General features: G+C 47.0%; 1 protein-coding gene across 2 annotated transcripts in view; it reads right to left on the bottom strand.

Annotated features, from left to right (window-relative positions):
• Window positions 1-16,959, bottom strand: part of LOC144507548 (uncharacterized protein C3orf20-like) — a 102,369-nt gene that overhangs the window by 63,714 nt on the left and 21,696 nt on the right. For both annotated transcript variants that reach the window (XM_078234688.1, XM_078234689.1), the window contains exons 5-7: window positions 10,581-10,637; window positions 7,980-8,027; window positions 3,604-3,703 (exon numbers count right to left, since the gene is read on the bottom strand). In XM_078234688.1, coding sequence (XP_078090814.1) covers window positions 3,604-3,703; window positions 7,980-8,027; window positions 10,581-10,637 — 205 coding nt within the window. The remainder of the gene's footprint in view (window positions 1-3,603; window positions 3,704-7,979; window positions 8,028-10,580; window positions 10,638-16,959) is intronic.

The following is a 16,959-nucleotide window of genomic DNA, read 5'->3' as shown; positions in this document are numbered from 1 at the left end:
AATGGGATCAATTGTAATTTTCTTGGGTAGTAAGAAATACTGGTCCATGTGACCTGGTGACCCTTGATCTGGAAGCAGAGCCAACAAGAAGGAAATTAAGAAAAAATCTATTTGCTGGTAGACACAAAGGAGAGGTGCACACTCGAAGGGGAGCTGCAGACTCAAGGGGGGGGGGGCTGCAGACTCAAGGGGGGGGGCTGCTGACGCAAAGGAGAGCTGCAGACTCAAAGGAGAGTTACAAGCAGAGGAGTTGGAAGGGAAAGGCAGATGCAGACACAAAGAGAAAACAGACAGAAGCAGAAAGAGGAACACAGAGAATTATTGTGAGGAGAAGAAGTAAGTCACTCTCAGGAAGAGATTAGCTTTTCTGTTTCAAGACAGGTCTCTTGGAGACAGTGGGGGGAGTTTTCCCATTCCACCCACCATGGGAATTGTAGCGGGCAGAGGAAGAACAGCCACGCAAAGGTCTGTTGACCTCGGGCAGGATTTTCTGGTTTTGGGATGAGCGCAGCCTGAAAGTCCCACCCAATGTGTGAGCTGGCTAAATGGTCTAAAACCTGGAAAGCTCTGTTAATAGCTAGGATACACTAAATAGCTGGATGTTTCCCAGAACTGGCCAAACCATGATCTGGGACATTATTAGTTGATTTTTTGAAAAGGACTCTGGAAAGCGACACCATCAGGACTGTTATGACCCAAGGGAGAGAGGGTTTATTGAAGTGTGCCTTGTTGATGATAATGCGACCCATGAAACTCAAATATGAAAGCTGTCGGATAGGACTCTTGACCTATTGCTTGAATAAAGACGAGCATATGAGGAACTATGTAACTATGTCATGCCACATTTGGGTAGGAATTATACAAGAGCTTGTGGTTGTGCAAGACTTATCTTAGTGTATTGACTATTTAAAGTGCAATTTAGCTTTTTTATTGAAAGCATCTTTAGCCTGTTAATTCATGTTTAATTTGTGTTGGTTTTGATTTGTGATAAGGTAAAAGTTACAAAGAGTGGGATCTCATTGGTAATTTCTTCATTTGGGAGTCATTCAGTAAATGTGGGTATTATTGGTTATTTTTGGTTGGCGGCCCCCCATGGCGTTGCGAATAGCATCAGTAATACGGTGCACAATGAACTGGGGTATACAGGTTTAGCCTCTAGCCCATGGCAAATCTTTGCATCCAGGGTTAACCAGGCAATGATGTTGCCTCAGGAAATTCATCTGTTGCAGCACCCAGCAATATTTTCAGTATTCCACTCTGGATTCGTGTGTGCAGCCTGAATGTCAGCTTCCCTGGGAGTGAATAATCAGCCAAACTCAAAGCCAAGCGAGTGGGGAAAAAAAAAGGCTCTTAAAATCTTAAAGTCCAAAGATGTGCGGGTTAGGTTGATTGGCCATGCTAAAAATTGCCCTTAGTGTCCTGGGATGCGTAGGTTAGAGGGATTAGTGGGTAAATATGTAGGGATATGGGGGCAGGGCCTGGGTGGGATTGTGGTCGGTGCAGACTCGATGGGCCAAATGGCCTCTTTCTGTACTGTAGGGTTTCTATGATTCTATGAAAATATTGAATTATCGAATGTTATAGCACTAAAGGAGGCCAATCGGCCCATTGTGTGTGTGCTGGCTCTTTGAAAGAGCAATCCAATTATTCCACTCCCTTACTCTTTCTTCACTGTATGTCCTTTTCAGGTATTTCTCCAGCTCCCTTTTGAAAGTTATTATTGAATCTGCTTCCAGCACCCATCCAGGCAGCACCTTCCAGATCGTAACAACTTCCTGGGCAGACTGTTCAACTATGCCTCCTGCTGAGACTGGGGGAACAATTAGCAGTGTGCAAACCCCTTCAGCTCTGTGACTCTTTAATGGAACCATGACACTGGTATCTCACCTCCTCAGCCAATTAGGGATGCGATGTCGATTCTGACAAAGGAAGGATGTTTTATTGAAGGGAATGGTTTAGAATGGAGGCTGCCGAAAGCACTGGAATGGAACCAGAGGAAACCTGGATAGACTCCCCACCTCACCTCCCAAATAGGTCCTCAATCGTACCTGGACCTTCTGCTGTTGGGATCTGAGGGACTTGCAGTCAGATGCACTCTACCAAGGCCCCTCCACCCAAGCAGGGGTGGATGGAAGTGCCGGGGAAGTCATCAGCTGGAGTGTGATTCCTCCAGCCTGGAAACAATGTACCGAGAGGATCAGGAATGGAAAGTGGAATAACGTTATCAGGTGCCAAGCTCCACAGTCTGACTTTCTCCACATTCTCCACACTCCTCATAACAACACACCTTACACCTCCACTCATTCCTCTCTCTCCAGGCACCTCTCCACATCAACATCAAAACAGGCAACATTCACCCTCTCCACAGGCCTCACAGTCAATCTGCACCAATACCGTCTTTCCCTCTTTTCCACACAATCCATTTCTCACTCTCAGAACTTTAGTGCAGAAGCAGACAGCGCACAACAAGAGCTGGCCCTCCGGGGAGCTGGCCCTCCAGGGAGCTGGCCCTCCGGGGAGCTGGCCCTCCAGTGGCAGGCACCTTGATGGCCACTGGCAATGTGTTCCCACCTGCTCCACTGGGAAGCAGCCTGATCCTCCTGAATCACTGGTGTTCAGACATGTGGAGGGAGCTAATCCTCTGCTTACAGACTCTGTGCTGGGGTATTACCTCCTTCCAACTGGATATCCATCCCCTGTGCCTTGTGGAGGAGCAAATGTCTTTGGGAGAAGGTAGCGTGTGTTGTTCCTGTTGCTCCTGTTGGTGTTCGTGCTGCTCCTCTAATTCCTCATCAGAGGGAGAAGGTAGAGCTACTTAAACTGCTCCCAAGCCATAATAAAAGCTGGCAGCAAAGAAGTGCAGCTGAAGGTGAGTGAAGTGCAAGATAGTTGAAGTGACTTCCAAGGAGGTAACAATCACCTGTCAAACACTGAAAGCATTCCCTCAAAAAGAATCCTGTGAGCAGTATCTCTCATCTGTGTATGGCTGCTGATCAAAGACTTCCCAGCCTGTCAGTTTCACTGAAGAAACCACTGTGCACTCACTTCAGTGACGCTGCTGAGTTCCCCAGTGTTCTCTAAAGCCAGAATGGGTGGTTGAAGCAACAACTTGGGATCTATTTCAATATCTAAATACCTTACCTCACAGTTCCCTGCTTGAATTCAAATCTACCCAGGTCAGGCCAAGGTTTGGGCAGGACAATGTTAGGTTCCTGATCTGACCTCACATTTGGGGGATTTAAGTACTCAACCCCTACCCACCCACCAACCACCCCACATGCATCCCCACCCTGCGTCTAAGCATTTCTCCCCATTCATACTCTGGTTGTTTGGATAACTCCCTTTAACCTGTGTTTGCTGACTGTTCTTCCAATGGACAGTTACTCTTTGCTAACTCCATCAAACCCTCACATCGACACCTCCTTGAGACTTCCCTATAAACATCCCTGATCCAAGGGGAAAAGCTCAGCTTCTCCAGTTTCTCCACATAAGGACATCTCTCTGCCCCCAGCACTCCTCCACCCCACACCGTTCTGTTGAATCTCCCATGACATTCGATTAGAAATGATTATGTTAAGAAAGGATTCCATTTAAAATATTTACATTCTTTCATTCTCAGCCTGAATTCTCTCCAACACCATGGTGCAAATTTCCTTCCAGTCCAGTTTTGCAATGGTTTCATCGTATGATTTAATGATCCATCCTAACAAACAACCAAAGGAAGATAATTAATGTGGTGAGAATAAGAGTTTTAAAATTCAATCACAGGATAAGGATGATTCTAGGTGTTGCCTCTGCAGCCTCCAACCTAAGCCCCCCCAAACCCAACCCACTTCTAATTCAGGCCATTCGGCCATCGAGTCTGCACTGACTCTCCTGACAGAGTACCTTACCCAGGTCCTTTCCCCCACCCTATCCCAGTAACTCCACGCAATTACAATGGCATATTCACATATTCCTTCCCACAAACAGGATGGTCCTGGTAGACTTGTTGTTTCATTCAGTTCCTGCCCCAATCTCGACCCTATTTTTTCTTCTTTTCTCTAGTCTCTCCCTGTCTATTTCTGTGACTCTTTATTCCCTTGTCACTTGTTTCCAGTTTCTGGCTCAAACCATCTTCTCGGGAAAAAGATACAAAAAGTCTGAGGTCACGAACCAACCGACCCAAGAACAGCTTCTTCCCTGCTGCCACCTGACTTTTGAATGGACTTACCTCGCATTAAGTTGATCTTTCTCCACACCCTAGCTATGACTGTAACACTACATTCTGCACTCTCTCCTTTCCTTCTCTGTGAATGGTATGCTTTTTCTGTAAAGCACGCAAGAAACAATACTTTTCACTGTATGCTCATACATGTGACAATAATAAATCAAATCAAATCTAATTAAATTCTCTTCATGATGGATGTCCGATCTCTTTACACCTTCATCTCCCAGCAGGACTGAGGGCTCTCAGGTCCATCCTTGAACAGAGGCTCAATAGACCCCCATCCACCATCACCCTCCTCCTCTTGGCTGAGCTTGTTTTCACATTGGACTTCTCCTTTAACTCCCCTCATTGCCTCCAGATACAAGGTGATGCTCTGGGTATCCATATGGGTCCTAGCCACACAACCGTATTGTGGTAAATGTGGAATATTCCTCGTTCCAGCCCTGCTGAGGCCCTCTCCCTCATCTCCATTTTCCAGTGCACCGATGGCTGCCTTCTGTTCCTTCCCAGAAATCAAAAATCTCATTGACTTTGTTTCCAAGAGGGATTAGAGTATGGGATGTGAGAGGAGTGTGTTCATCTTGATGAAGTTGTCTCCTTACCTCCAACACTCTCTAATTGGACCAGCCTAGCTGCTTTGCAGGGCTTTACATTTGCGTTGGTGAGGGCACAGCACGTGACTCAACGTGGAATTCAATATGTGACAGTGCTCACTGACTTAGGACACCTGGACAGGAATGGCCTCGGTGAGTTGGACCATCTCGAGGACTGTGATCATGCTCTCAATGTGATGCAGCTGCAAACCCCCGAAGGCCTCAACAAGGTCAATGAAGGGAAGGTCTATTTGTGATATATATAAATGATTTGGAAGAAGGTGTAACTGGTGTAATCAGCAAGTTTGCAGATGACACGAAGATGGCAGGACTTGCGGATAGCGAAGAGCATTGTCGGGCAATACAGCAGGATATAGATAGGCTGGAAAATTGGGCGGAGAGGTGGCAGATGGAGTTTAATCCGGATAAATGCGAAGTGATGCATTTTGGAAGAAATAATGTAGGGAGGAGTTATACAATAAATGGCAGAGGCATCAGGAGTATAGAAACATAGAGGGACCTAGCTGTGCAAGTCCACAAATCCTTGAAGGTGACAACACAGGTGGAGAAGGTGGTGAAGAAGGCGTATGGTATGCTTGCCTTTATAGGACGGGGTATAGAGTATAAAAGCTGGAGTCTGATGATGCAGCTGTATAGAACGCTGGTTAGGCCACATTTGGAGTACTGCGTCCAGTTCTGGTCGCCGCACTACCAGAAGGACGTGGAGGCGTTAGAGAGAGTGCAGAGAAGGTTTACCAGGATGTTGCCTGGTATGGAGGGTCTTAGCTATGAGGAGAGATTGGGTAGACTGGGGTTGTTCTCCTTGGAAAGACGGAGAATGAGGGGAGATCTAATAGAGGTGTACAAGATTATGAAGGGTATAGATAGGGTGAACGGTGGGAAGCTTTTTCCCAGGTCGGAGGTGACGATCACGAGGGGTCACGGGCTCAAGCTGAGAGGGGCGAAGTATAACTCAGATATCAGAGGGACGTTTTTTACACAGAGGTGGTGGGGGCCTGGAATGCGCTGCCAAGTAGGGTGGTGGAGGCAGGCACGCTGACATCATTTAAGACTTACCTGGATAGTCACATGAGCAGCCTGGGAATGGAGGGATACAAACGATTGGTCTAGTTGGACCAAGGAGCGGCACAGGCTTGGAGGGCCGAAGGGCCTGTTTCCTGTGCTGTACTGTTCTTTGTTCTTTGTGTAGTCATTGGCTGCTGTGTCAACACTGATTGGACCAGGTTTGACCCGAATGCAAAGGGACAGGGATTTGTCAGGCTTCCAATGATTCAGTTTGCTAATCATCAAAGCATTATCCTGGAAGGAGCCACTGGCAAAAGATTCAGTGCCACATAAAGCCACTGGCATGGGGTGGCTTCCAAGTCCTTGTGGCATGAGTTCCTCACTGAGCAGGTGGCAAATGTGAGCCATCCCAGGACAAGCGAAGGCTCCTGTGGCACTGTCTTCCACTCCTCCTCATATATGATCTATGAGTTCTATGTATCCTTGATAGCACCACACGCCTTTGTGGACATTTCCCCTCCTCGGGAACATCAGGGCTGACCTAGGGCCTCGCTGCCTCCATCTGCTCAGGCCGATGTTCCTCCTGGACGTGAGCCAATCCGTGACAGGCCCCCCTTCTCCTCATCTGAAGCACCGATATCAACAAGGCGGTGTTGTCTACAGCCTACAAACCTCCTCCTCCTGATATTCTTCAATTAATAGAATTGAGAAATCACTGCAACTTCCCCTTGAATGCTCTCCTTCCATCTCCAAGCCAGGATTTCCAGCTCCTGGCCTGCTCTCAGTCTAGCCATGGCATCCCCAAGCCACCTCTTGCAGCTAAAGCACACCCTGATGTCCATGGATGGATCAGCACCTCCCTCAGACATGACTGTGCAGCCACAGGGAATAATTAAAGTGAACACAGGCAAGTGCTATAACCCTCGGTCAGGATAGTGCCAGCTCACTTCCATTAACCTCGACATTATCAACACTCTGGTCTTGAGCTAATGACATGACTTTAGGTGTTGTAGCGTGTGACCATGACAATGGTAATGTTAAGGCATGTATTGGGCATGTTCAGCAGGCGTAGGCCATGATTGTTTGATACTTCTTCCATTTTTACCTCTGTCTGGAGATGGCCAAAGAGACCAACTTCACTGGAGCCCGAGGCTGGATGGATTCTTGACTGAATGCACACCATCAGTAAAGGAGCAATTCTCCTTCAGTGGGTATTTGAAACCAGTATTCAGCTAAGCCTCATTCTCAAGGCTTGTGATAATTGCCAAGCTGCCCCTTCACTTGGCCCAAAGTGCTCGTCCTGAACTCTTCCCACACACCTTGAGACCCCTCCCATATTGTTTTTTCAAGCTTGTTTTTCCAACTGCATCATTCCTCGGAAGAGGATGTGTTGCTACCCTCATGGATGGGAGCCGCACCTTCCAGCCTCTGCGTCACTCACTAATTTCCTCCCATCCTCATTCACAGTCACCACCTCCTAATTCCCATCCCTCTCATAGGCTGACTGGCCTGCCCCTGGTTTGTATATTCAAATCTGAACAGGCTCTCAGTTAGCTGTTTGGAACTCTTTGTGTCTCAGTCCTTATCCCGGCAGCCTTCATCTGGCGGGAAAAGCCACAACAGTGACGTCATTGAGTTAAAATCGCAGTTGTTGGGTCCCAGTGGCATCATTTTTTAAACATTTGTGCATGGGGGGGATGTGTATCGCTGACTGGGCCAGCATTTGTTGCCCATCCCTAATTGCCCTCGAACTAAGTGTCTTGCTCGGCCATTTTCAGAAGGCATTTAAGAGTCAACCACATTGCTGTGGGTCTGGAGTCACATGTAGGCCAGAGCAGGTAAAGACGGGCAAATTTCCTTCCCTAAAGGACATTAATGAACCAGATAACGGCAATCGACAATGGTTTATGGTCATCAGAACCCGACATGCATCTGTGAAGGACCCTACTAGATGTGAAATCACTCCAAATGTTGCAGCTAAGAAACTATCAAACTGAGATGCAATGGAAGACCCAGGAATAAGAGGGAAAGGCTTCTCACTGTAGCTAAATCAAGTTGACATCAATAAGTTCCATTCTGCCCTATTGACTCAGAACAAAAGGATAAAATAATCTGTGAGAGCGTTCCTACTCTTTAAAAAAGAACCTTACCTTTGTCCATACAGGCTTTTGATGACACGGCAAAATTTATTGTAAACCCTAGAAATTAAACAGGAACAACATTTCAAACCTGGTGAATTCTGGATTGCTGCTTTCCGTCAGAACCAGGAAGTACAATCTTAAACTGAGCGAGCAAAATCCAGAAGCACTTTACACTCAAAAGATATTGGAAATCTGGAACCTTATGTTCCAAAAGGCTTTGATGCTGGGGGAACAGTAGAAGTCTTCAAGTCTGAGACCGGGAGATCTGGGTATTGACCTGAAATTTTAACTCTGGGAGAATTTTAATCCCAAAATGGGTGAATTTGGTTGTGGTGAAATGTAAACGTTCTGAAAACCTGAATCAAGTCTATTGAATATTACTGAACAAAGAAACATGCTGTGGAAGTTTTTTGCACCATCAGGACAGACACAAGAATGCCAAATTTCAAAGGGAGCAATAACTTATACTGCATGTTGGTTGAAAAGCAGGCTCTGATTGGCTGAGGCATTGTCATGGGGAATGCACCGGGGAGCTATTGTCCCTCCTGTTTTAGTTTAATTCAAAAAAGGCTTAATGGCCTGGACATGTCCTTTTTGTGGAGATGCTGGCGTTGGACTGGGGTAAACACAGTAAGAAGTCTGTTTTAACTCCATATTGGAGACAATGCACATCTCTTTAATCTGTGCTTAACCCTCTCTCCACTCACATTGTCTGTACCTTTAAGACTTGATTACCTGTAAAGACTAGCATTCCAACCATTATTTTGTAAATTGAGTTTGTGTCTTTTTGCCCTGTTTGTGAACACAACTCCCATTCACCTGACGAAGGAGCAGCGCTCCGAAAGCTAGTGGCTTGTGCTACCAAATAAACCTGTTGGACTTTAACCTGGTGTTGTGAGACTTCTTACCATGTCCTTTTTGCCAGCAGAGGACAGGTCCTTATACATAATGTATGTTCCAGTATAAAATTGCTGCAAGGTCAGGGTGGGGGGGAGGATCCCGGAAGGAATCCCCTCCATGCAATTTCACACTCCCCCCACCTCCTCAGAATCAGCAGGGCTGGGAGGGAGTGAGTGTAAAATACTGACCCAGGAGTTCCGAAGAGAAGTCAGAGTGGACTTGAAACATTAACTCTGTTTCTCTCTCCACAGATACTATCAGACCTGCTGAGTTTATCCAGCACTTTCTGTTTTAACTTCAGAAATTCATCTCACCTTTGCCCTTTACAAGCGAGATCAAAGCTGGAGGGGCTGATTGGCCTCCTCATTTTCCTTTGTTCCTTGATTGATTTCCATTCTACGCTTTTTCTAAACTTGCTACAAGTTGCTGAGAAGTGGCGGCAAAGCATTTAACTGTTGGATCGACCACTCCCTCCAGCTGCTGGGTTTCTGTTATATGTAAAATTGCCCTAAATTTCAGGCACACAGTCTCATTAAAATACCTAATAGTGGGAGTGCCTCTGGGGAGCAGGTTAGTCTCCCATGCCCCAATTCACTCCTAGGCAACTACATTAAACAGAACACTAACCACCTCCCCCCCCCCACAACCAGGAATATTGCCACACATGCCGTTTGCCCCCATACCCCTCAATCACCACCCCGGACATGGCCCCACCCCCCCCAACAATCGCTGCCACAGCCAATTGCCCCCCACTCCCCGATGGCCATCCCAACCCCTGTTCATGGCTGCCCCCACCGATCAACTTCCCCCTCCTGCAGAGTTCCACTCCCTTCCCTCCTATGGGACTTCCCCCCCCCGCCCCTGCCTCCCCCCCAATCAGGTCTTACCCCCATCAGCCTCCACCCCCTCAAGACACGCTCCTCTCAAGACCCACCGCTTGGCAGTGCCAGGCTGACAGTGTCCCCGTGGGCACTGCCCGGCTTTGTGTCCGAACTTGCGGGGGGGCTTCAATGGCCTATGGTCCCAACAGCGTGGCCATCATATCTGATCCCCGTTGGTGGGGACCATCTGTGATCCTCACCAGTAAGGACCTCGGCCAGTGATGGGGCTAAGGTGGGGATGCCCAGACGATAACACCCAGGTTTCATTAATGACATGTAAAACATGTTATTAATATTGAAATCAGGGCGCAAAGCTAATTTCGCCGGCAAAACGGAGACATGAGGCAAATTCGATGTTTTGCCTCTTGTCCCGCTCGCATGGCAAGCCAATAAGATCAAGACAGGACTGTCTTTCACACAGGATGTTAAAGTCAGGCCCTCCCTGTGTATCTGTTTCGGTGGGTGCTAAAAACAACAGAGGATTCTGCTAGTGTGCTTCCCACTCTTCCATCAACCAACATGGCAAAATAAAATAATGGGTCAATCATCTCGTTTCCTGTCTGAGGGATCTGCTTTGTGCAAAATGGCTGCCATGTTTCTAACAACAGTGACTACAGTTCAGAAGTAATTCATTGGCTGTGTATCATTATGGGATGACTACAAGTCTATTGCGATAACAAAAACCCTCCTCTTGTTGTCAGAGATGTATAAAATAGCAATTAAGTTTTAAAAATAAATAAAATAAACTATAAAATATCAATTAGTTAACAGGATACAGCATAACAAAATGATCCTCTCAACACAGTATTAACATGAAGAAACTCTGTACCTGTTCGTTGAACTTTACTTGCTGCAGCCCTTTCTGGCGATTTCGTTTTCTTCGCAACTTAAGTAGCAAAAGAAAATCACAATTCATTGGTTAAAAAAGGATCTGGCAGGAATAGCGTGAATCAAAAACAATGTAATCCACCCAATCCTCTTTGTCCCTCTTGCCTCTTGATTTTCTCCAATTGTGTGTCTCAGTAATTGTCCGCCATGCCTGGTTGTTCACCACTCCCATCACTGAGACAGGAAGACACGAATCTCACCAGAGATTTGGTGCTTCACCCCTGTGGATGGAAACTAGTAGAAGCTCTTTGCAAACACAGCTGAGAAAGCACAGCCTTGGTGTGTGAGAATAAGGTTTTATAACGGAATGAATGTTCATGAAAAGTGTTTGTCCCAAAATGTAAACAATTTACCCCCCCTCTTCTCCTTCCCCCCCAATCAACCATCAACTGCCCGGCTGTGTCCGAACTCACAGGGGCTTCAATGACCTACCTGTGGTTTTGTGTCTTTGCAAGAAGCTTATGTTTATACATACCACAGAGCTCAAATGTGGCAGGGTGGCACAGTGGTTAGCACTGCTGCTTCACAGTGTCAGGGACCTAGGTTTCATTCCCGGCTTGGGTCACTGTCTGTGTGGAGTTTGCACATTCTCCCTGTGTCTGTGTGGGTTTCCTCCGGGTGCTCCGGTTTCTTCCCACAGTCTGAAAGACGTGTCGGTTAGGGTGCATTGACCCAAACAGGCACCGGAGTGTGGCGACTAGGGGAATTTCACAGTAACTTCATTGCAATGTTAATGTAAGCCTTACTTGTGACGAATAAATAAACTTTAACTTTAACATGTGATAACACTCTAGAGCTCTCTGAGGAAATTTAACAAGGTGTTCCTCAGACTGCTAACTCTTAATGTTGTTGACTATGGACAGAAAGGGCAGAATAAACATACATTTCCCCAGAACAATCTTGTTGCTCACGCTGGGTCATAATACAGGCACTGCTAGTCAAGGGAAGACAGTAGAATGGATGTCAAATGGGATGGTATGTATTGGTTAAGAACCTGACTAGTTCATTAATATGCTGCAGAGTAGAAGGCTGCATCCTTAAATAGACAGTATTCCCAGCATCGAGGTGCTAAGCACTCAAAATCCACTCCGCTGGCGAGGCATGAGGTTCACAGGCCTGACGCCAACCAGACTCCTGAAGCAAACTCTTCACCACCTCCCCTAACCCCTGGCTCACACTCTGGCACCATGACAGCCTCCAAATGGGGTTACGGCAGGAAAAAGGTTTGGGGAGCGGAGATTGAGGGTTTAGAATCTCAGTGTTTTATATAAATCTCAAGCATGAATCAGTAAGCTGCACATCTCAGGAATGTGATCTTACAAGCAATGCAACAATTCCTGTTCACCAGCCAGGTAAATAATAACTGTAATGTTCAGTTACATAAAACTACAATACACAGACTTCCAGCCTCATGGCCTGAGCTCACCAGGGGATTCCCCCACCCTGCTCTCTGATTGGCTCACTAGGCCATGTGACCCTTGACTCTGCCGATGGATCCTTAAAGGGACAATCACCACACCAAACAATTCCCTTTTAAAAGCTACTATTGAATCTATATCCGCAACCTGTCAGCCAGTGCGTTCCAAATCCAAACCACTTGTCGAATAAAAACACTTTTTCTCATGCTAACTCTGGTTCTTTTCCAACCACCTTCAACTTGTGCCCTTTGCTTATCGATTTTTGGAACCAATTTCCCTTTATTTACTCTAACTAACCCCTTTGGAATCTTAGTAGGCTGCACTGCAGCACAGTGGTTAGCACTGCTGCCTCACAGCGCCAGGGACTCGGGGGTTCGATTCCCGGCTTGGGTCACTGTCTGTGTGGAGTTTGCACATTCTCCCCGTGTCTGTGTGGGTTTCCTGCGGGTGCTCCGGTTTCCTCCCACAGTCCAAAGATGTGCGGGTTAGGTGCATTGACCCGAACAGGTGCGGGAGTGTGGCAACTGGGGGAATTTCACAGTAACTTAATTGCAGTGTTAATGTCAGCCTTACTTTGTGACTAATAAATAAGCTTTAACTTTTTAACTTTAAACACCTGTCTCTGTCAATTTTGCTGTGTTCCAAGAAGAATAATCTCAGCTTCTCCAGTTTACCGTGTAACTGCATTCCTTCACCCTAGAACTCTTCAGGAAAGTCTCTTGTGTACCCTCTCCAAAGTCTTCACACTGTCATGAAGACGAGTTTGTATCAAATACTGATTTTTACTTTATCAGCTGGAAACAGGAATTAAATTATTAAAAAGGCAACTTTTTGCAACAGGAAAAAAGTGACCTATGAATGTATAAATTAGGAGCAAGCATAGGCTATTTGGCCCCTCTATAGCATCCTCGCCATTCGGTAAGGATGGCACGGTGGCACAGTGGTTAGCAATGCAGCCTCACAGCTCCAGGGACCCGGGTTCGATTCTGGCCTTGGGTCACTGTCTGTGTGGAGTTTGCACATGCTCCCCGTGTCTGCGTGGGTTCCCTCCGAATACTCCAGTTTTCTCCCACAGTCGAATGATGTGCAGGTTAGGTGCATGATAAATTGCCCCTCAATGTTCCAAGATGTGTAGGTTAGATGGATTGGCCATGGGAAATGTGTGGGGTTACGGGGATAGGATGGGGAGAGGGCCTGGGTAAGATATGCTGTCAGACAGTCGGTGCAGACTCGATGGACCGAATCACCGCTGCTGCACTATAGTGATTCTATAAGATCATGGCTGATCTGATTGTGACCTCAACTCCACGTTCTGCCGACCCCCGATCACCTTTGACTCTCTTTGACTTCAACCTACATCAAGATGGATTTGTGAAGGGTAAGTCTTGCCTCACAAATTTGATTGAATTCTTTGAGGAGGTAACTAAGTGTGTAGATGAAGATAGAGCAGTTGATGTCGTATACATGGATTTTAGTAAGGCGTTTGATAAGGTTCCCCATGGTAGGCTCATGAAGAAAGTAAGGAGGTGTGGGATAGAAGGAAATTTGGCCGATTGGATAAGTAACTGGCTATCTCATAGAATCAGTTGCATTCTTGGACACACGCATCTCCATTAAGGACGGTCACCTCAGCACCTCACTGTACCGCAAGCCCACGGATAACCTCATGATGCTCCACTTCTCCAGCTTCCACCCTAAACACGTAAAAGAAGCCATCCCCTACGGACAAGCCCTCCGAATACACAGGATCTGCTCGGATGAGGAGGATCGCAACAGACACCTCCAGACACTGAAAGATGCCCTCATAAGAACAGGATATGGCGCTCGACTCATCGATCAACAGTTCCGACGCGCCACAGCGAAAAACCGCACCGACCTCCTCAGAAGACAAACACGGGACACGGTGGACAGAGTACCCTTCATCGTCCAGTACTTCCCCGGAGCGGAGAAGCTTCGGCATCTCCTCCGGAGCCTTCAACATGTCATTGATGAAGACGAACATCTCGCCAAGGCCATCCCCACACCCCCACTTCTTGCCTTCAAACAACCACGCAACCTCAAACAGACCATTGTCCGCAGCAAACGACCCAGCCTTCAGGAGAACAGTGACCACGACACCACACAACCCTGCCACAGCAACCTCTGCAAGACGTGCCGGATCATCGACACGGATGCCATAATCTCACGTGAGAACACCATCTACCAGGTACACGGTACCTACACTTGCAACTTGGCCAACGTTGTCTACCTGATACGCTGCAGGAAAGGATGTCCCGAGGCATGGTACATTGGGGAAACCATGCAGACGCTACGACAACGGATGAATGAACACCGCTGGACAATCACCAGGCAAGACTGTTCTCTTCCTGTGGGGGAGCACTTCAGCAGTCACGGGCATTCAGCCTTGGATCTTCAGGTAAACGTTCTCCAAGGCGGCCTTCACGACACACGACAGCGCAGAGTCGCTGAGCAGAAACTGATAGCCAAGTTCCGCACACATGAAGACGGCCTAAACCGGGATGTTGGATTTATGTCACATTATCAGTAACCCCCACAGCTTGCCTCCTGGGCTTGTAGAATCTCACTAGCTGTTCTGTCTGGAGACAATACACATCTCTTTAACCTGTGTTGAATGCTCCCTCCACCCACATTATCTGTACCTTTAAGACCTGGCTGGCTGTAGAGATTTGCATTCTAATTAGTATTCTGTAACTTGATTTCTGTGTCTGTGCACTGTTGGAGAACAGATATCCACTCCATCTGACGAAGGAGCTGTGCTCTGAAAGCTTATGGTATTTGCTACCAAATAAACCTGTTGGACTTTAACCTGGTGTTGTGAGACTTCTTACTGTATCTCATAGAAGACAGAGGGTGGTGGTGGATGGAAAATTTTCAGACTGGAGACCAGTTAGCAGCGGTGTACCACAAGGGTCAGTGCTGGGTCCTCTGCTATTTGTGATTTTTATCAATGACTTGGAGGAGGGGGCTGAAGGGTAGGTCAGTAAATTTGCTGATGACACCAAGATTGGTGGAGTAGTGGATGAGGTGGAGGGCTGTTGTAGGCTGCAAAGAGACATTGATAGGATGCAGAGCTGGGCTGAAAAATGGCAGATGGAGTTTAACACTGATAAGTGCGAGGTTATTCATTTTGGTAGGACAAATTTGAATGCGGATTACAGGGTCAACGGCAGGGTTCTGAGGAATGTGGGGGAACAGAGAGATCTTGGGGTTCATATCCACAGATCTCTGAAGGTTGCCACTCAAGTGGATAGAGCTGTGAAGAAGGCCTATAGCGTGTTAGCGTTTATTAACAGGGGGTTTGAGTTTAAGAGCCCTGGGGTTATGCTGCAACTGTACAGGACCTTGGTGAGACCACATTTGGAATATTGTGTGCAGTTCTGGTCACCTCACTATAAGAAGGATGTGGAAGCATTGGAGAGAGTGCAGAGGAGATTTACCGGGATGCTGCCTGGTTTGGAGGGTAGGTCTTATGAGGAAAGGTTGAGGGAGCTAGGGCTTTTCTATTTAGAGCAGAGGAGGATGAGAGGCAACTTAATAGAGGTTTATAAGGTGATGAGGGGGATAGATAGAGTGGATGTTCAGAGACTATTTTCTCGGGTGGATGTAGCTGTTACTAGGGGGCATAACTATAAGGTTCATGGTGGGAGATATAGGAGGGATGTCCGAGGTAGGTTCTTTACTCAGAGAGTGGTTGGGGTGTGGAATGGACTGCCTACTGTGATAGTGGAGTCGGACACTTTAGGAACTTTCAAGCGGTTATTGGATAGGCACATGGAGCACACCAGAATGATAGGGATTGGGATAGCTTGATCGTGGTTTCGGACAAAGCTCAGCACAACATCGAGGGCCGAAGGGCCTGTACTGTGCTGTACTATTCTATGTTCTATGTTTTAAGATGGCTAAAACTAATTTACACCATTATACACATGTCAAATTCAAATCAATACAGAGGAGGCAGCAAATCTGCAAAACTCACCAAGGACAATGACTACTGCCCCACACTCCCTGGGGACTGAGGAAGACTTTCCTTCCTGCTCTATTGAGAAAATATCTATTGGAATCACCTATAGTATTCAACAACTGAAGATGAATCATTAAAAGGTTGATTGCTTGGACAAAAAGACAACTCTCCAGATGAGCTACTTGAGTCATATTTGTAATATACAATTACAGTTTGAATTATTGGCAGTTGGAAAGAGAAATCAGGTGACAAGCAGGCTCTTTGGGTGGGATTTTAAGGCCTTGCCTATCCTGAAACTGTAAAATCCTGCCCGAGGTCCACGGACCTTTCCCTAGGACAGTCTTCCACTCCTCCCCCCTGTTTCTTTACCTACCCCCCCTGAGTCATTCCTCTGTCTTCCCCATTTCCTTCCTGTGTTCCACTTTGCCCAACCCTAATCCTGTTTCTGTCTTTCCCCATTCACCTTGAACTTGCTTCACGGTCACCAGCCTTGGCACAGATCTGAAAATGCCACCTGAGATGTCACTGTTAAAGGTAGGCAAAAGCAGTATCGATGTATCCCAGAGGCATTGATGGAGTGAAGCTCACCAGCTGCATGCCACTCAGGTGCAGTCCCCTCTGCTGGCAGGGTGCTCCGTTTGGAAGGGAACGTAGTTCCAGTGAGTTGGCTTTTCAATGAGGATTCCTGAGATGCGAGTGTGGCTCCCCACAAGGATCAGTGGGAAAGTCCATCCCCTCTTTTAACCCGCCATCAAAATCAGGTGGGAAACTGACTTTTGCCAACACTCCACAGTTTGTGTCTTTGCCCGCCACAATTCCTGCTGTTGGCGGGAATGGAAAATTCTGCCTGTAAAAATTCCAATACTGAAACAGAACATTTGGTTAAACTGTCCCTGTTGGTGGATATAGTCCAGGTGAAC

Source organism: Mustelus asterias, chromosome 19 (assembly GCF_964213995.1).
Source record: "Mustelus asterias chromosome 19, sMusAst1.hap1.1, whole genome shotgun sequence".
Classification (NCBI taxonomy): Eukaryota; Metazoa; Chordata; class Chondrichthyes; order Carcharhiniformes; family Triakidae; genus Mustelus; species Mustelus asterias.
This window is presented reverse-complemented; position numbering and strand designations above follow the sequence as displayed.